Here is a 21,030-nt window from a genome sequence, read left to right as displayed (position 1 = left end):
TGTAACATATGTGGCATTATCTTGTTCCCGAGGTGCCACAGGTGCTCTGCTATGTAGATGCATCATTAAACTAATATTTTTGATCAACTGTGCATTTCTGATGTTTACCTTGCAAGTACGTGAAACTGGCATGCTTCTTGATCTACGATACACATGTGGCTTGTCTCACTTTGAAGGAAAAGTTAGCATACAATGGTGTAAATGCTTAGAATTTGAAATACTAAGGCAGCAGCACACCGGAGATGATCATATGGTAAAGAAACGAGTGCTGGCTTATTACTGGCAAGTTGTAACTTATATGTACAAATAAATTTTGCGAGCTAAAAAAGTACAAAAGCACAGCGAGACTATGATGTGGTTCAACCTGTGGATTCGCTTCATTTATCACGCCATATGATGAAGCTTCCTTTGGTAAAACTGCCCAGATAAGAAAAAAAGTTTGCTGTCCAATACAGCAACTATACAAAGTGTGCACGTGCATCTCACAGCGCCTTTTCGTCACTTCCGAAATGCGCCACCAACATGCCCGGGCACCAACCGAATCTATCACCTACAACTGCCATGTTGTCTCCTCGTGCTTGCACCTGTTTAGTTTTGCCTCACGATGCAAGTTTGAGAAAGTATGAGCTGCTAGTGAGGCAAGTTGATTTAGTAGTCCACGCAGAGGGAGCAGAGCTTAGGGTGTTTCTTCGCTGAAAGTTACAACCTAAAATTGAGAACGCACATTTCGATTTTCCTAAAAGTACCAGCGTATTTGGCTGGTGCAGATTAACAAAAGCTACTTGAAGAAACTTTGCAATATTTGCATCTTCAGGTGCAACTTCATTACGGGTAAGTGCCATAGCCAAGTATTTACCTGCAAACAGATATAGCTTACCAAGATACTGTACATACAAACTTGTCCCCAGTTAAAATCATGATGGCGAGGAAGGCGGTTAAAATCACGATGGCGATCGCAGAGATTTGGTATTGCATTGAAACAAACTATGAAGAATGGGAAACAATATTAGTTCACTTTGAAGTATAGCCGATCGGTTCAAGTTGGGCGTCAGGATTTTTTTTATTTGTCAATTAATTCTATACACGGTCTCTATCATGTTCAGTGACTCCAATGTACATTAGCGTACAACAAAAGCAAAATACAAAGTGAAAAGTGTGTTAAAGCAAATGCGAAAAATAAAGTGATGACTGGCATTACCGCGGCACACACCACGCAAAGTCGCTATCTGCCTTGTATATTATTTTCCTCGACTATTTCTACAAATTGCAATCAAAGAGGCTCAAGCTCAACATCAGCACTGTTTAAAACACTTGGGGGGGGGGGGGGGGGCATCGCTACTTTGGTGGCGTGGGCCGTGACAATATATTCATAATATGATATCTCTTGTAAACTTGCCTAGCTCTGCACGACTAGTTTTCGATGGGAGCTGCTGCGCTTCGCACATTCACTCTTAAAATTGCGGCTCGAGAGATTTTGAGCTTTCACTTGTTTTTGGGCCCGGCAATTTGTAGTGAAAGCAACATAAAAGGCCCTCATAGGTTGTGGCGGGCAGCCGGTGTACGCCATGGCTGGTGTATGTGTCGCACATCCCGATTATCTGGTTGTCCATGTTGTCTCCTCGTGCTTGCACCTGTTTAGTTTTGCCTCACGATGCAAGTTTGAGAAAGTATGAGCTGCTAGTGAGGCAAGTTGATTTAGTAGTCCACGCAGAGGGAGCAGAGCTTAGGGTGTTTCTTCGCTGAAAGTTACAACCTAAAATTGAGAACGCACATTTCGATTTTCCTAAAAGTACCAGCGTATTTGGCTGGTGCAGATTAACAAAAGCTACTTGAAGAAACTTTGCAATATTTGCATCTTCAGGTGCAACTTCATTACGGGTAAGTGCCATAGCCAAGTATTTACCTGCAAACAGATATAGCTTACCAAGATACTGTACATACAAACTTGTCCCCAGTTAAAATCATGATGGCGAGGAAGGCGGTCAAAATCACGATGGCGATCGCAGAGATTTGGTATTGCATTGAAACAAACTATGAAGAATGGGAAACAATATTAGTTCACTTTGAAGTATAGCCGATCGGTTCAAGTTGGGCGTCAGGATTTTTTTTATTTGTCAATTAATTCTATACACGGTCTCTATCATGTTCAGTGACTCCAATGTACATTAGCGTACAACAAAAGCAAAATACAAAGTGAAAAGTGTGTTAAAGCAAATGCGAAAAATAAAGTGATGACTGGCATTACCGCGGCACACACCACGCAAAGTCGCTATCTGCCTTGTATATTATTTTCCTCGACTATTTCTACAAATTGCAATCAAAGAGGCTCAAGCTCAACATCAGCACTGTTTAAAACACTTGGGGGGGGGGGGGCATCGCTACTTTGGTGGCGTGGGCCGTGACAATATATTCATAATATGATATCTCTTGTAAACTTGCCTAGCTCTGCACGACTAGTTTTCGATGGGAGCTGCTGCGCTTCGCACATTCACTCTTAAAATTGCGGCTCGAGAGATTTTGAGCTTTCACTTGTTTTTGGGCCCGGCAATTTGTAGTGAAAGCAACATAAAAGGCCCTCATAGGTTGTGGCGGGCAGCCGGTGTACGCCATGGCTGGTGTATGTGTCGCACATCCCGATTATCTGGTCTTGTATCGAGTGAACGAGCGAGGCCTTCCTGATCCAATGAGCTCGTTAAAGTAAGACAACAAAAAACGACAATGCTTCCACATCGTTCACAGCAACAGATGACGAGCCCCCAACAAACCGCACTGCAGCACGTGAACTGCCGTAGGTACCCAGGGAGTTACCCGGGCATGGCGGGAGAGGGCGACAACGGCAGAAGTTACATCACAAGAACACTATGTATAAAGGGGACATTTAAAGACTTATTTCCCATTTTAAAACTTCGTGGACTGTTCTGTCACAATTTATTGCTCAGAATAGTTGTATTTTGAAAAGGGCGCTAATTCATAAGCCCAATGGTTCAAGGATGGGTGCATTTAGGGAGCCCATTGTACGTTTTACTTACGCCCTTCAAGAACTTGCTTACAGGGCCAAAGTCCTGTTTCAGAAAGAACATGCTAGTGCGTGGCCACAAGTCCGTCAAGCATTAGTGCTGGTGAGATTTGGAAATGCAGCGCATGAGCATCCTCATCTGCTATTTCTCTGCTCATGCTTTCGGGGCTTACTTGCGAGGCACGGTCCTTCGCACTTTTCATTTTCACACTGTAAATCAACTGATACCAACTCTGCCTTCCATTATTTATTAAACCAATATTTCATGGTCACGAGGACGAGCTTAAAATGTTTGCTACATCAGACATGAACAGCATTTTGAGTCATCAAAACTTGCTAGTTGCAGCGAGCATTATGCGAAAAATATGATGTGCTTTACGGTGACAACTTGCAAAACACTGCAGCAACGATTAAAATCATGCATTTTTTGTGCTCACAGGAAATCCCTGAAGCAGGAGGCACTGGACTAGATAAATTGCGCAGCTAAAATACGGATGCGCTTTCCAATGCTGTCATGCGTACAGGCGGAGAAATGGCAGACAAAACTGGGCGCACCCCGATTCTATGCGCATGCGTCCCATTCACAAGCCTCGCTGCCAGTTAGCACCACATGGCTCACTGTCCATGAGCTCGCTTGTTTCCTGTAACAGTGGACCATACGGTACACCTATTTAAAAACGAGGATAGAATGTATATAATGCAGCATCTGATGAAGCCATGATGATGTGTTGCTGATGAAATCTGGAACTCTAGTTAGTACCCTTATTGTTAACCAGCCGACCGACTAGCAAAAAGATTTGCGACTGAAATGATGGCATCTACACCTGCCCTTAAAGGGACACTGAACAAAGTTTTTGCCGCCGAGATTTTCAGTCAAAGTGAAAGATTGGGCCATGAAATTCATAGACAATAATAATTTCAAGCAGAAACTACGAAAAAATACTGAATTTAATGAGCCTTTTACAAAATGCCGCGTCTAGCTCTTAGACACGGCGTTTTCTAAAAGGTCGCGACATTTATTTTCAAGTTTTTTTTTGTTATTCAAGACAGATCTACGGTGCATTGTTCACAGAAAACAAAATTGCCTCAGTAAGATTTCTTTGCGAGCAGCTTACTAATTTTAAGGCAGGCGCGTTGATTCGTGAACTGAAGGATGCGAGTGATCGATCTTGCCTGCTAGTGGCTAGGCGACAAAGGCTTTACCTCATGTCCTAGTGTAGTTAAGTCACACAAGTGGAGCAGAAAATGTGCATTATCATTTATTTCACCTAAATATCACACGTATGTGACTTATTGCCGGTGACAGGTGATCAGGATGAAGTTGACAAGTTGCAAATCTGAACAAGAATTCACTCGAATGAAAAACCAACCTATACTCACATGCACGGTGAAGTCGAACACGTCGTCCGTCAATGTTGTCGCTGATGCCCGAAGGAAAAGAGAAGAGGACAAGCGACGGGGTCGTCTCTTTCTATAAAGTCGGCGGAACTGCCAGAACGGCCAACACAAAAGGCATCGAATTGACATTCCTCCAACTGGCATCAGTCGCTCCACCCGGGCATGCAGCTGCTACTGGTTCTACTACTATCCGCTTCCCGACATTGCAGTGTTGCTGCCATACTCGCGAACCTTTTTAAATTAAAGCACGCAATCATGCGCCATACTAAACTTAAAAACAGTGCGCCGGTACATGAGATCACGAAGCGCGGTCCACGCCATCACAAGAGCAATTAGAGAAATGAAACAAAGAAAACAAAAATGTATAAAATATTTTGTCTCAATACGATCCGCAATCCAGTTTCCTGCAGCGGCTTTTGGCTCTGTATGAACGGCCAAGCCAGTGCCAACCCAAGCTTGCGTCCTGATCAGCTGTTTGTTTCCATCGAGAATTCAACAGTGAACTGGCAATTTGTTTAGATAATATTGCTAAAGGACTTGAAATTGAATATTTCTCTACCTACTACTGCTGTACTTTTCCTCTCTGTTTCCTGATCACAGTGATGAGATTGAGGAGGTTACAATTTCGAAAACAGCAAGTGCAGCTCAAGCATTGCTGGTATCGCTGTTTCGGTAATAAAGTGTTACAAAGATTTTGCCCCGGGACCTGCTTGCCGTGTTCGAGCACCCAGTAGAAATTTACGGTGCCGCAATTGAGAGAGTTGAATAAAATTGCAATATTACGAAAGGAAGGCTCTGAAGCAACATCGCATTTTATCAGGCCTACACCTCCCACACCTAGACGAGTAAAACTCGTCGATATTATCTTGCAAAGCTGTGTATAATATTTAAAACACATTCTTTAGCCCACGATGAATTGTTCTCTCGTGTGGCTTCTCCATTTGGTACTGTCATGTTAACTTACAAAGGCAACTTTCCATATTTAGTCTCTTTAGAGGTTGCAAAAGCTTGACACGTGGTGTGAATGCCATACTGATAATTCTCCTCGTAACCTGGGTCCGCCTCTTTAAACAGCGTCGCATTTTATTGTTCGCAATTGTGTTTGTTTTATACTGTAAGCCAGCTGTGTGATTTCATCAATATTCACGAGTGTTTCCTGACTATACAAACACGTGCGTCTTATTTGGTGCGGTGCACGTTTGTATGTAGCAAAAAATGTCATTTCGTCAGCGTATGTCTGCATACACTTGCATGCCCTGTAGTACGTGTACATAATTAATGCAGTAAGGACTGCAATGCATAGCCTTGCATGGGACATATATTCCATGCATCCTCAGAGAAATGTTGTTTGTTATGAGCCTACTGTTTATCATTACAATTTTTTTCGTTAAAATTTCATCTCCATATAAAGCAGCTTATACAGGCACGAGCTTCAGCAGCTTCCTCGTTGTTCCATTTTAAATAAAAACACTAAGCCTACCCGAATCAATGATCTGTTTGTTATCATTACTGTTATGTGTTCTACGATGTACACAAGGACAGTAGTATACAAAAAATAGGGAGGGGATTGAATGCCCTGCTTACATGGCTTCGCCGTTTCACAAGATCAGGCGCTGCGCTGTGAAGCTTCCCACCGGCCTGCAGAAATTCAAGGGAGAGTACGATAGCGTGGCTCAAGAGGACTTGTGGGGAATACTAGACACACTGGGTATAAAAGATGGAGTCACTAATCGTTTAAAGGAAATCTATAAAACTAACAAGGTAGTTATAAAGTGGGAAAAACAGATATCCAAGCCCACAGTGGTGAAACGTAGACTTAGGCAGGCGTGCCCACTGTCACCCTTCTTATTCATGATGTACCTACAAGGATTAGAGGCCAAATTAGAGGCAAGTGGACTTGGCTTCAACCTCTCTTTAGTCAAACAAGGAAAACTCATTGATCAGGCACTACCAGCATTAATCTACGCAGATGATATAGTGCTGATGGCCAACAACAAGGAAGATTTGCAGAGGTTGATGGACATCTGCGGTAATGAGGGAGATAGGTTAGATTTTAGATTCAGTTAGAAAAAATCAGTAGTCATGATTTTTAATGATAACAAAGGTAGTGAGCTTAGAATACAGGAAGTCACACTAGAGATAACAGATAAATACAAATAACTGGGCGTATGGATAAGCAATGGATCCGAGTACCTGAGGGAACACGAAATATACGTGACGCCTAAAGGTAACAGGAATGCAGCAGTGATGAAAAATAGGGCACTGTGGAATTACAATAGGTATAATGTTGTGGGAGGAATATGGAAAAGGGTCATCGTTCCTGGGCTGACGTTCGGCAACGCGGTCTTGTGCATGAGGTCAGAAGTTCAAGCAAGATTAGAAATTAAGCGACGTGGAATATGTAGGCTTGCTTTAGGAGCTCACGGGAATACTCCAAACCAGGGAGTACAAGGTGATATGGGATGGACATCATTTGATGGCAGGGAAGCTAGCAGCAAGATAAAATTTGAGAAGCGATTGAGAGAATTGGGGGAGGAGCGTTGAGCTATGAAGGTTTTCAGCTACTTGTACATGAAGAATGTCGATACAAAATGGAGGAAGCGAACCAGGAAATTGACTGGTAAATACTTAGAAAACAGCAGGTGGCCAAACCAGAAATAACTATCGGTTAAAAAGGTACTGCTGGAAACGAAGACTGACATGTGGAGAATGGGCATGATTAAGAAGTCCGCACTAGAGATCTATCGAACTTTTAAGCAGGAAATTGCCAAAGAAAGGATCTATGATAATACTCAGGGTAGTTCTCTACTGTTTGAGGCCAGGACGGGAGTATTGCGAACCAAGACATATCGGGCCAAATACGAAGAGGTAGACACAGTATTCAGTGCGTGTGGAGAGGAAGAAGAAACTGCTAAACACTTGACAATGTTCTGTAAAGGGCTTCATCTTATAGTTCAAGATGATGGCGCAGAGTTTTTCAAAGCACTGGTGTTTAGGGACAGGGAGGGCAAAATAGACTTTAAGCGGGTAGACTTAACTAGAAGGAGGTTATCTGATTGGTGGCTAATGTCAAGGCACGATTGAAAATTAAACCCTTCACTTCAAAGTACCCGTCCAACTTTACTATTTAAAGGGGAAAAATTAAATCTAGTGGTTAGTTCACTAAGCATTACGGCTAGGTGGCGTTAGCCGCCGCCCAATCTAAAGGGTACAGCCACATCCATCCATCCATCCAGCCAAGTATATGCTCTCTGGCCTCTGGCTTGTTGCTCCAGGCCTAGGCAGGTAGATTTTCTGGCCTCACCGTTGAATTGTTTGCTCGGGTTGTGGCTTGCAAACATTGCGGTTTTGGGCTTCGTACCATCTAGTTCCGTCATCATGTCCTCCAAGTAGAGGACATGTCGCAGTGTGAGGAGGGAGTACGACAAGGCGCTGATAGAATGAGCTATCAGTTTTACCAGGCAGGCGGTTGAGAGCGCACCGAGGCAGCTGACCCACACCAGCACTATCCGCTTCCTGTATAATACAGGCTAGGGAATTATAGAAACACAGAGCAGAAATCAACTCTTGTGCCTCTTTCAGGCACTCACAAGGCGGAAACTGCTTCGAACACTGAGGACCGAGCTAAGCAACACCATGCGTGACGATAAATCATGGTCTCCTATTGCAGTAATGGTTAAGGCACGCGTGCAATTTAAACCATTGTCACGCAAGATCAATTCAAAACACCATCGAAGTGAACCCAAGGCACGTGCTGATTATTATGTAAGGTACTAGTGCTAAATTCATGCAGACGTTTAGTTGGCGCTGCAGTAGGCCTAGTTGAAGGAATAGCCACAGCTACTGCTGTGATGGAGAACGGGCTCATTAACATCTTCATGTAGATTAAAACGGCTTACCCCGAAATGGCTGGGAGTGTCACGCTATCCCTAGCAGTGGCACATGCAGTTGCATATTTTACGATTACAGAAATGGCGTACTGATTTCCAAAGCACCTATCAATACTTCCGTCAAGGCGTGGCACCAAACACTTTATCGCACATTTTGGGAAACATTCCTTTTTATCCCCATCTGGTGACTAGGCATGACTACGCCCAAGAATAAGCATGTTAGTATCTATGTCGGAGGTATTTCCATCTGATCCCTGAAAAATTATTTCCCTAAACCCATGAAAAAAAAGAAAATGGAATTCGCACCTGTCATCACATTGCACCCCATGACAGGAACGGGATCAGATTGGCCTGGCACTCAATACTCCCTTACGATTAATCAGAGCTCGGTCTGGCACCAGCTCCAGACAAAACCATTTATAATCTCCTGTCTGGTATATCTGTTTTACTCTGCTGTCTCTCAACCAGAGTGCACCATGTACCTGTGGTTCACCCTTGGTGGATCTTTTTCACTGTTTGTGAATTGCACACAAAGCCCTTACTGGTAGATCCTATTCCCAATTCTTCACTATTCTCACGGGATGTCAGTGCCGTTTTTTTTCAGAGTCGGCGCCGTCTTTTCTTTCTCTTTTGCTCCTTCCCTGTCCTGTGCTTTTGGTGTTGCGCTGCAAACAAGTGAAGATGGTAAAGAACACCAGATGTTCAAAATTTGCTTTTCATTATTATATCGTGGTTTTGGGAATCAAAACCCCAGATATATTGAAAGAAGATGCATGAAAAGGGAAGGATGATATTGGAAACTGGTAAAAAAGAGATGACAGACGTCTTAAGCTATGCTGCCATTGAGATTTTTAGCTGTTCACGCAATTCTCACACGTGGCTTTGATGCAGCTATGCACATATCACACAAGCATGCTAACTGTACAGTTAGTATAACTGCAATCTTCATGTACCCAGCCTTCATGTACCCTCTATGACATTTCAGAACATCTGAGTCAGTGCTAGCATCAAGTTATGTTCTTCATGCTGGGGAACCAGTGTGATGAGTTACCATTTCTACAGAATGAAGCCCTGTCTACCTGGAACAAGCTGCAAGATATATAACTAAACGGCCCTTTTCAGGGCCAGTCAATCTCTGTCCGGCTTGGATGCACCAACTGATTCCCTTTATCATCAACCCTCAATAAAACTAGCAAATGTTTGTACATGTGCAAGCAGTGTCATTCAATATCTTAGGAAATGCTTGTGAAGCAATTTCAAGGAGAATCGTTTTTCTGATCTCATAGTGAGGCATTAAGAACACCCTAGTCACACCAAATGCCATTATTCAATGAGAGGAACAAGAGAAATATTTCACTGGGAACTATGAAGTAAACCAAAAAACAAATGTTTTCAGATACTGCGAGATCATTTCATAAAAAAGCTCAGAAGTTGCTATGTGTGGCCACATTTAATCTGTACAAGCATCGTGTGGTTACAAAATTCTGTACCAAACATAGGTTCAGCTTTCTGGAATAGACCGCGCTGCACAAGCTAGCTCAGTGCATGCACTTCTGTACCCTGCCAGAGAATATTTTTACCACCAGTATGTTGTAACGTGAAGTGAAATGGTGATTGCATACTAGGGCGCGTCCTGCAGGACCCCAATAAAGTTGTTTCACTTGATCGGTTGGTGTGCTGTAAGCAGAACATTTCCAAGAAAAATCGTATAGTTTGAAGGAGGACTTAAGCAAGGAAAGGTGTAGATAAAACACTGGGTTCACTGGCATTATCCTCACCAAGTATAACATTGTTTTTCTGGTGAAGCTTTGTGTCTGAACAGCGAGCAGGATAAGCTGGTAAAAACATGCAAAATGGGAAGTCTAGCACAGCAATCTGTGCAGTACTGCTCATTTCATGGAGCATTAATTTCACAGGCTTTGCTCATTGTTAGCGTTAAGCCTATATGTTAGCGTTAAGCCTAATATATATATATATATATATATATATATATATATATATATATATATATATATATATATATATATATATTGCTTACTTGAGAAACAAGGCCTCTTTACGTTAGGTGCACATCAGGTGGGAAGAGTAGTTCTATTACTTGCCAAGATTGTGGCCCCTTATGGTGGGAATCATAATGCACTGTTGATGTGTCAAATTCACATAGCATAATTCCAAGGCACTCGATCAATATCCAAGGAAGAAAATTATGTTCTTTTGCGTGAGTTTCAGCAACTCATAGTAATTTGTATGTAAATGAATACTTCATCATTCTTGGCTGTCATGTTTTATGGAAGCACATGTGCTTCGTTAATAAAAAAAAACATGCACGCTCACACCACTTCAGTGGCGTGAGCGTGCGTGTTTTTTTTTGGTATTAACGATTTGCCCTATGCATTCACGTTTCTTCTTTTTTTGCGTGTCGTACTGCTCGTATCGCGCAGCCTACCGTTTTGGGCACACGTAAAAAAAGTACATAAAAAAGAAGCGTTCCACGCCGAAATTCGCGTTCGCAACAAGCTGGGCACCGACAGGGTGCCCTACGACGCCCACACACTCCGCAATACCTTACCAACCGTTCGCTGCGATGTTGTTGGGAATTCGTGTGGTCGTTGCATGAATATAGCGCGTGCGTGCGTGCGCACGCGCGTCTGTGTGTTAGATCACGGCAACTGCATATGTTGTATGATTCAGTCACCATAACGCAACTGACGACCCCCGCTCTTCCCACACGTCAAGCAGCAGCAAGTGCCTTTAACACGTACTGTGCTGTGAACGCAAAACAGATTCTAATAGGTCGCGTAGATAGCTAGCCCGACACATGATACGATAAAATTTGCGTCAGATATTCGACGTCTACATGCACGCGTAAGACAGCGGTATCCGCAGCAGCTTCGTCATACGTACGGATAGCACCGCATCGGACGTCACGCCTGACAGAGAAACTTGATCGGTAATTTTTTCTCACTTAAATAGTCTACCTTGAACAACTTAAACCAATGATTATGCATTTCAACGAGCTGTGCATGGTTTAATGACGAAAAGATAGTTCTAATATTGTGCCCGGCACATATATTACTCTGTCTCTAACTTGAAAAATCGGCGCGTGAATTGGGGCCAGAACAGCGCCAAAAAGCAGCAGACGCAGAAATTGGCTCATATTCTAATATTATGACATCGTGATGTTGACTTTTCAGCTGACGCCGGCAATAACGGTCAAACGGCGGGCCAATAATGCCGGTCTTGTTGGATGGCTCTGCCCATATTGGCTGCTACTTGTACAACCTGGCCCGATGTCTCCGTTCTAATAGGCCGGCACAGCCTATATGGGCGGAAAGTTATGAAAGCTGGCCCAATATAACCAATCTAATAGACTGGCACAGCCATCATTGGCGGAATGTTGTTAATGCTGGTCCAACATAGCCGTTCTATTCGGCTGGCACAACCAATATTGGGGGCACGTTGTCAACGCTGGTCCAACGTCACCGTTCTATTTGGCTGGCACAGCCAATCTTGGCGGTACGTTGTGAAAACTGGGCCGTTCATGCGCCAGGCAATGCCGATCTATCCCCAATATTGGGCCAACCTTCTGTGCTGCCTGGGAACTCATCAGTTATTTTAGCCGGTCGCTATCCAAGTGCAGAAGACAACTATTCCACAACAGAAAAGGAGTTCCTTGCCATCATCTGGGCATCTTCAAAGCTTCGCCCTGTGACGTAGTGTCAGTTTTGGGCCCAGGACCACTAGCCAAGAACCAATCAAGCCACGAGTGCACACACAGAAATATATTGACATGGAAAAAGCAATTATTAATGGAACATCTCTAAACATAGTCTGTCACATGCAGTTCTATATGAAATCTCTCACTAACTTAGAAGTGTCTCGCCGTTTTTTGCTTGGGCTTGCACGCCGATCGCTCAGGGTGACGTGCCGTCTGTCTCATTGACATCTTCAACGTGAGTTGGCCCACGTCATCTCACGGCCTTCTGCCGCAGTAGCAGCAGGAGGGTAGCGGTCGCTTGGAAGCTCCGCACTAGAGCAACAGCTCTCAGCCGCCACGTTCGTCCCAGTAGCACACCTGGGTCGTGCCAGCCACCCGGAATGGCAGCAGGACCAGCGGCCCACCGCAAATGGGAACTCGTAACCCCTTGGGATGGCAGCCGGAACAGCGGAACCTCACCTGGTTCCTGGGCCAGTCAGCCAGCCGGAGTCCAGGCCTCGTTCACCGGTTGTCTAGCTGCCAGGAACGGCATCCAGAACAGCAGCGGCTCGCCTGGTCCCTGGGCGAGTCATCCAGCCGGAGTCCCGGACAGTACAGTGCCTAGAGGATGCCTCCTAGTTCCCAGACCGGACGTCCAGCCGAGAACCGTCTGTCCTTGCCCGCTGCACTGCCTTGAATGATGTCACGCACTACCCGATCCCGTGCGCTCTTCTTTGTCGTCTTCACTCTTCTGCGCATATAATCACACGCCAGTACCTTTACGGCAGGCCTTTGAAAGTTATGAACGAACACCACGCCTTGTGTTGGCTAGCTAACTTCACCTCGCCCGGGGGAGGTTCAGACCTCAAGCATTCGACATGACCGTCGTTTAGAAATCTGGAAGAAAACGATCTTACGCAGACTGCTTGTCTCGTGCCCCCGTCGAACCAATGCAGCCCGATGGCCTGGATGAGGACAGCTTCTTAGGAACGATAACAGCCGACGACTTTGCCGAGCAACAGCGAGCTGGCGCAGAACTCAGAAGCCTTGTGGAATACCTCGAGGGTAACAGCATGACTGTTCTGAATGTTTTAAGACAGGACTGGAGTCGTTCTTCTTGTGAAATGGGGTTCTCTTAAAGAAGAACTTCTCACCACTTCGAGCCGACCACCTTCTTGTGGCTCCTTCAGCTGTGAGACCAAAAGTGCTTGAGGCCCTCCATGACGACCCGACGGCTGGACTCCTCGGTGTTTCCTGTACGCTAGCAAAAATGCAGGAAAAGTACTACTGGTCATGACTTTCCACCGACGTCACTCGTTACGTCAGGACCTGCCGCGACTGCCAGTGACGAAAAACACCGCCGACCGGGCCAGCCGGACTTCTTGAGCCCATCAAGTCACGTAGTCGTTCCAGCAAATCCGCAGGAACTTACTGGGGCATTCCCGACGTCCAATTCCGGGAAAAAACGAATCGTCGTTGCTACTGACTACCTCACGCGCTACGTCGAGACAAAGGCCTTGCACAAAGGCAATGCCGCCGTGGTAGCAAATTTCTTCGTCGAGAACAGCGTCCGGCGCAACGGAGCTCCACAGGTCCTCATTACTCCAGAGGTACGGCCTTTACGGCGGACCTAAGTCGATCTTGAGGCACATCCAGACAAGTCACCGCAGGACCACCGCCTAACACCCACAGACCAAGGGCTTCACCGAACGTCTTAATATATGCTGGCCATGTACGTCGACGTCGAGCACAAGAGGTGGGATGCAATACTTCCGTACGTGACCTTCTCATACAACACCGCCGTTCAAGGAACGACGCAGATGACGCCGCACAAGCTGGTCTATGGAAGGACCACGGCTACGACACTCGACGCCATGCTACCCAGCGTCACCGGTAAAGAAAACGTCGATGTGAGTAAGTACCTTCAGCATGCCGAATAGGCCTGACAACTCGCTTGCCTCGGCATCCAGAACCAACAGCCGACCGACAGCCGCCGTTACGATGTCATCTTCAATAACGCTTCGTGGAACACCAGCCCGGTGAACGTGTTTGGGTATGGACGCTGACACGCCAACGTGGACCTAGGACGTCTTGGCCCACTCGATTACGAGGTTGTCCCTGACGGCATTACGAACTCTCCACGACACCTATCGCGACCTGAAGCTGTCCATGTCACGTGCCTCAAGCCGTTTCATGCTCGTTAACACACTGAAACAGTGTGTTTTGTTAATTTTGTTGTTATAGCTGCATCGCAATATTCTGCTTGTATTTTCTCGCATTATTTTTTTTTCATATTCTGTTAAAACATCTGGACGATGCCTTTTTCAAAGAGGGACGAGGCCACGTTCCTTTCTCAAGTTTTCCCGCAGGTTGCGGTATCGAATCCCGGGTGCGGTGGCTGCATTTTCAATGGAGGCGAAAATGCTGTAAGCCCATGTGCTCCGATTTGTGTGTGTGCGCTGCTAATTACCGTTGGTTCATACACGCATACCGTGGCCCGTGGTTTCCGCGTACATGCCTCACGTGTCAGGATGAAAGTGTTTGACAACGTACGTCACGGGATTTCGACGTTATTCATGTCATGACCAGCGACACGTATTCGTCAAAATCTCGTACCCTCTCATGATAATTTTAGCCTACCCCAACTTAAAGAGGCGATCACGAGAGCACCCAGGTGAAGGCAGCTGTATAGATAAATAGATGAATAGATAGAGAGATAGATAGATAGATGATAGATAGATGGATAGATAGATAGATAGATAGATAGATAGATAGATAGATATACAGATACGCTCGAACAGCACTGTGAAATGATTCATACCTAAAAGCAGACGCATGAATTACCGGACTCCTGTCAATAGTCGCGAAAGGTGCGACGTGCAATATAGTACTCGTTACCGAAGCCTGGTACGTCAAGTGCTTCGTTGGGTTATTTATTACTGCATTGAACTGCTAAGTAGCTCATCTGGTACGTAATGCAGATCCTTCGTAACCACTGGGATTAACGTGGAGAAGCTGCATCGTGTGTTTGCTGTTTTCATTTAAACATGAAGGCGGAAGTGATATAGCCGAGATAATCGTTTTCTGTGGGTGAAGGACTGTAGTCGTGCGCATTAAGCCGTTCCATCTGCGTTAAAAAACCTGCGGAATCTCGGCATTGCATGATTTATTATTGTTCTCTCTTGTTGCATGAATTCTTCCGTTCCATGTCCTGTTTTGAGCATAGGGGCGATGCTTTTTCAGAAAGGAGCATTGCGACGCGCGTTGCTTGTGTAATTTTGATGCACAGTGTAAGAATATTGAGTTGTTGACACTTAGCACGCCTGGGCGGCAAAAGTGCTTTCGGCTATTTCTGGGCCCACCTATAGTAGCTTTGCTGCGAACCAATAGATGGCGCCGTGATCAGCGAACCCTCTTTTTGTTGAACTTGTATACATAGTTTCTTAAGTAAACAATAGGGGAAACTCTGGGGGTATTGACTATGGCAGCTGCAACGCGCGGCGCTTCAGTGAGCATGGGAGTGTACACGGATTTGTCTAACCATTGTATATACTTCTGGCTCCATGGGCGTTCCTGTGGCTTGGGGCTGTTTTCTCATAAAGTGTTCCTGTGGCTTGGGGCTGTTTTCTCACAAAACAAAAACAAGTGAATGTTGAGTGGTTGCGCTTCACCACCTTCTACTTTTAGGCTTAACATTTCACACCGGGTCACAAAGTTCAAAATGATTCGTTTTTTTCTTTGAAACAAAACCGCAACAGTGCAATGAACGAAGCCACAAGTGTGATTAGCCACCCACAAGTACGAAGACTAGGCAGATCTGTGTACTACCAATCATTCCCATGGTCGCTGAACGATCGCAGTGCCAGAATCTCCTCTAGTCAGTTTTCAAAAACTTTATGCGTGTATACAGACAGTGGTGGTTATAGTTAAGGAGTTTGTAGTCACGCTTGTGTACACTTTTTATTTCTTTTTCTAAGCTCTCAAGGCCTGGAAATCAGTTGATGGCCACGCGTTACAAAGGGTAGATGAATCATTAATCCTTCAGCTTAGCGGTGCTGGCGAGTGAAAAATTTCCAGCCTTTCCAATGTTTCCATTCGCAGTAGTGAGTAACGCTCCAAACGTGAAGGAAAGTCATTATTTTAGATTAGCCCCGCCGTGCGGTGGTCTAGTGGTTGTGGTGCTCGACTGCTGACCCGCAGGTCGTGGAACCGTGTCCCGGCTGCAGCGGCGGCATTTTCGATTAAAACGAAAATGTTTGAGGCCCGTGTACAGCGGGGCACGTTAATGAAAATCCTTAGGTAGTTGAAGTTTCCGAAGCCCTCCACTATGGCACTTCTCATAATCCTATCATGGTTCTGGGATGTTAAACCCCAGATAATATTATACAATATCACATATTATATTTAGAATATTTCAGACTAAAAATGGCGCCTTTAAAATACGCTAACTCTAAGAAACATATATCTCATGCTCCGAGGGAATGTCGTGAAAACGAAGCGATCGCGCTGCCCTCAAAGCCCACAAGAAGTTCCGCTCATGCGCTATGGTAGTTTCGTCTGCTCAAGGCACTAATACAAGCAACACAAGAGAAAAAAAATCACGTTAGCCAGCGTGCTATGCCTCCATCAATATGTTTCCCGGTCATGCATGGCGGCCGCATTTCGATGGGGCCGAAACGCAAAGAACTCTCGTAGATGCATGTTAAACGACGCCAAGTGGTGTAAAGGTAAATTATTTGAACTGCACGTCATTCCATTCACAGTTTACTAAAGCAAATGTTCGAGCCTACATTCTTTTTGCGGTGGAAACACGCACATACTCATGTCAAAACTTCTTCAAGTTGTAATTTATCTGATAGGTTCAAGTCAGGCATCCTACTTTGGATCACAGCATCACCATTAATTTACTCTTAAAAATCTGCGTGGCCAACTAGCTTTCCTATTTCGCTTACAATTAAAGCATGCATACACGTACTACACACAACAGAGAAATTTTAGTCTCCTGTTATTTTACGACGATGGAAGAGGAAAAGAAGGGGCATCAAAAGATTTGAAAATTTGAGTAGGAAATAAACATCCCAGAGACTTATGCTTTCGTACACTTCCATGATGCAAAAAAGAATGAAATATGCAAGCCTATAATAGGTCGCACACGTGTGGTGTACAAATATGAGGAAAGAATGGTTATGTTAAGTGTTATGCATGTAGCGAAACTTTGCAGAAACTGCTATGGCAAATAAGCATATCTCCTGAACAGAAATAGCGGCTAACATGAGCAAAGCTCAACCTTCTTTTTTTGTTGTTGTGGTTTTTTTATGCTCTCGTTCTTGCATTTTAATGGTAGTTCAGTTACAAAGCACTTAGTGGCCATTTAGGACATTTCTCAGCTGCCACCTTTACCGAAAAAAGTTGTGATGAAACAAGCGCAAACAAACAAACAAAATACACAAACAAACGTACGAACAAACAAACGAACCACAAATGATCTGACTTCAAAGCAGTTTGGCCACACATGCGACCGCACATACCAGCAAGAAGAAGCAGAATCAGCAACGCGCGTTGTTGGGCGATGACCAGCGCTGCTCTTCGTAGTGCCCTCTTCGACAAAGCTGTGAGCCACCAAACAGCCGCGCGGAAACGGCATGCTCCTACCATTGTTGTCAACCCTTTTAGGCAAATAACTTAGCCAAGGTAAAAATTACCCTCTAGAGAACTTTTTGTATTATCCTACGTTTTAGCCTTTCTATAGAAGTAGCACCGTGCAACAAGGATAACGTGTGATGACTAAACTAGAGGCACGAGGTGCTTGCCGAACGTGGAAGTGCGTTGTCGGTGCACGAGTAAATAAATAAAAATTCACCCGAGGGAACGCGCACCAGCCACGTCGGCGCAGGATATTGGTCGAGCCGTGGCGATACATTCCCGATGATGAGCTTGAACTGTGCACTGGGGCTCCGAGCTGCGAAGACGTGCGAAACCAGCGTCGCTACGTCGACGGGAGTAGCAAAGCCACCCGGTTCTAAATGATGTCGTCGTCACAGGCCCGGAAAGTAGCCTTCGACCTCGAAGGTTCCCGAGTGAGGTGACCCGGACATGCCACACTCTTGTCCAGCAGTTCCTGGTGGACTTGCAGATATCCCTTTTCTCACTGGTATCGTAGCAGTCCACACCAGTCAGTAGACTGGAGCCATCAGCAAAGAAGTCAATGGCGAGCTAAGCCTAGTCCAGTGAAGATCGACGAAGACGTAGACACTGGCGATGAGGGTGAGTGGCGCGCTTGGCGAGAAAGGTCCTCGACGGTGGGAACTGATGGAGAACGCCAATGGAGGACTCGACTAATCGTGAACACAGCAAAGGGCAACGATTAAGAGTGGCGAAGCGACTAACTGTTAGAAAATTTCATTGTCGAGACGCCACATTGGCTTAGGACTTGTGGCTAGAGCTAGTAACGGATCTAGACTAGGGCTACACTCTGTTTGGGTTTGCATATGTAGAGGCGGTTATCGTACTAACTTCGTGTGTCTCCGAGTGTTGGTTATCACTTTCCTATTTTTATTTCTTTTCTATTTCTTGTGTCTGATAAAGAGTGTCTGTTTGCCACGCCCGTCTCCCGTTTCTCTCAATTTCATCAGCTGGAAGTGCTTAGGAGGTAAATGTGTGACATAACGTACACTCACGACGTTCAGACATGAGGGGGGCTTCCAGGATTGGCCCACTTATTACCATGATGAGATCTGATGACGCCATCATTTGACTTCACAGTTAAATACTACAGTGACTTCAGAATGATCTCATGATGACAAAAAACTATGGCAATATGTAATGCCACAATGACATCATGAAGAGGCGTCGTTGTATAACGATGGTTTATTATAATACACGCATCGACGCCGACCATCACTTTTTGTCTGTGATGGGGAATACAAAGCATCTGTCTTAATAACTGAAATGGACCACCATCGTAGAATTAAAATCTCCTACACGCGACGGATAGATGGAAGTCAACAAAAACAAGAAAAAAACTTGAAGTATGAATGTTTGACGTATTATCTTCAGTCTTTTCTGCTGTGGACATTGGAACTGAGTTACAATTGGGATCTCCCCGTGAATGTAACCTCGGGATATGTCACGCGGATCTACAGTTTTTACTGATCAATGACGAGCCACACATTGAAATCACTTTACGTCGGCACCAGTGCACTGCTCTACAGTAACCGAAAAATTCCGAAAATACCGTACAAATGTTGGGTAATCAAACTACGGTCGGCCAACATGTTTACCATACATTTGGGGAAGGGCGCCAGCCCTTGTCTATGTATATTCTCACGCCATGCTTAAATGTATACCGGTTTCACCCACAAAATTTTTTACCAACGCTCGGCGCAGACCACGTCGCAATGTTCGAAAGCTTCGGAATTGTTTGATATCATTATTTCAAGATTATATGCAGAGCGCGAATAGCCAAGTTTATACAAGATCTTACGTGATCGCCAGTTGTAAGTGAGTGCTTTTCCCGGTGTTTCATATGCGAATCTCGGTTGAAACAGACCAGGAGAGCTCCTCCGGTTTCAGGAAATAATGGAATATTTTGGCGACGCTACGCTTGCGCCGCAAGAGGGTTGCAGAAAGGAGACGAGTGCATTCTTTAAAGACTGCAATAATAAAATATTCTGACCCTATATATATGGTCCCGGTACAGTGGCAGTCAAAAGAACAAAGCCCACATAGCGCACGAGAATGTGCGTAGGTGAGCCTGCCCGGTTGCTTTCAGGCACAGTAGGCCTTGGTCCACAGAGCTAGGGCGGTGGCATCGACTACTGATGTCCCGTAATAAATAATTACTCTAGTCGGTAGGAACCTATTCAGAGGCGCCGCTCTTCTCCATAAATGCATGGGAAAACCCCACCGCCATTAGGGAAAACCGCAACCAAATTGTTTGCCTGCTATATAACTCAAAGACTGGGAATTGCCAATACTATACCAGGTACAATACTGGGCATTGACTTTTTCATTGTGTGGAGACGAACCAATCAAACATTTTGGTCGGCTATCAGCTGAGTGACCGAGACTGCTTCGCTTCGGTAAATATTGTTGACACATGTGGGGAGTTTCATGCCGTTACTGTTTGCAATTGACGCAGGGAAAGGACAACTGTTCCGACGACGGCACCTCCCGATGCGGTTCCACGGCCACGTGAAAGCCGTCCAAAGAAAGCTCAAGAGCAGAGTGTTTTTGCACGCCAATTATTTTGTAATAAACTGATTCTCTAATATATTCCTTATACTTGAAAGGTCTCGAAAATCACGTGTGAGATGTGTCTTCAAGAAGGCACAGTGGATTATATTACTGGTTGCAGTTATGAGCAATCCGGTGCTTTAAAAATAAGTGTATTAGGCTGTCCTTAAATTTTGCTAACTTCGACAAAAATACGGTGCTGAGAGACATAGTATTACCTAGGAAGCTTTACCATGACACCCATTCTGAATCGTGTTTATTTGTACGCAACTGAGTGAAGGTATAGGGAGACCCTGACAATTTCTTTAAAAACTTGGCTGTACATGAGTGTTGATAACATTTATAGCTATAAAATTTGCAATAAATTTTAAAGATAGACACTCGTAGCATTTGAGCTCAAATTAGTTTTAAATTGTATTAAATGTTTTTATTTGCTTTTTGTATTTTTCTACATAACGTTTTTGTTAAATTGTACTATCGAAGGTAACTACTAAAGCTTTCCTGAAGCGGAACCTATATTGTGAGCACAAAACAAAAACAACATTTGTATAATGAACTTTCACGTTTACTGATGTACGAAGATTGCCACTTATGAACGGTGTTTTTATAATAATATATAAATGCAGCTTCAGTACTGGTTCTAGTTTCAGTCGGTAAATGCCAATAATTAGCACGTCTGAGAATATTCGTTGCCTTATGCCTGCCAATTGCTGAAAAAAACGTACACAAACCACTAAATGTGTCGTTATGAGAGAAAAAGCATGAACCATGTAGGGCTGCACATTTCCTGTCAA

The 21,030-nt window shown here is 44.7% G+C and overlaps 1 protein-coding gene across 2 annotated transcripts in view; it reads left to right on the top strand.

Annotated features, from left to right (window-relative positions):
- The window catches only part of LOC119161682 (uncharacterized), a 207,592-nt gene extending 187,308 nt beyond the window's left edge, over positions 1–20,284 (top strand). For both annotated transcript variants that reach the window (XM_037414229.2, XM_075880630.1), the window contains exon 6: positions 20,142–20,284. In XM_037414229.2, the coding sequence (XP_037270126.2) occupies positions 20,142–20,198 (57 nt within the window). In that variant the 3' untranslated portion in view covers positions 20,199–20,284. The remainder of the gene's footprint in view (positions 1–20,141) is intronic.
- The last annotated feature ends 746 nt before the right edge of the window (positions 20,285–21,030 follow it).

This window comes from Rhipicephalus microplus, chromosome X (assembly GCF_043290135.1).
Source record: "Rhipicephalus microplus isolate Deutch F79 chromosome X, USDA_Rmic, whole genome shotgun sequence".
Classification (NCBI taxonomy): domain Eukaryota; kingdom Metazoa; phylum Arthropoda; class Arachnida; order Ixodida; family Ixodidae; genus Rhipicephalus; species Rhipicephalus microplus.
This window is presented reverse-complemented; position numbering and strand designations above follow the sequence as displayed.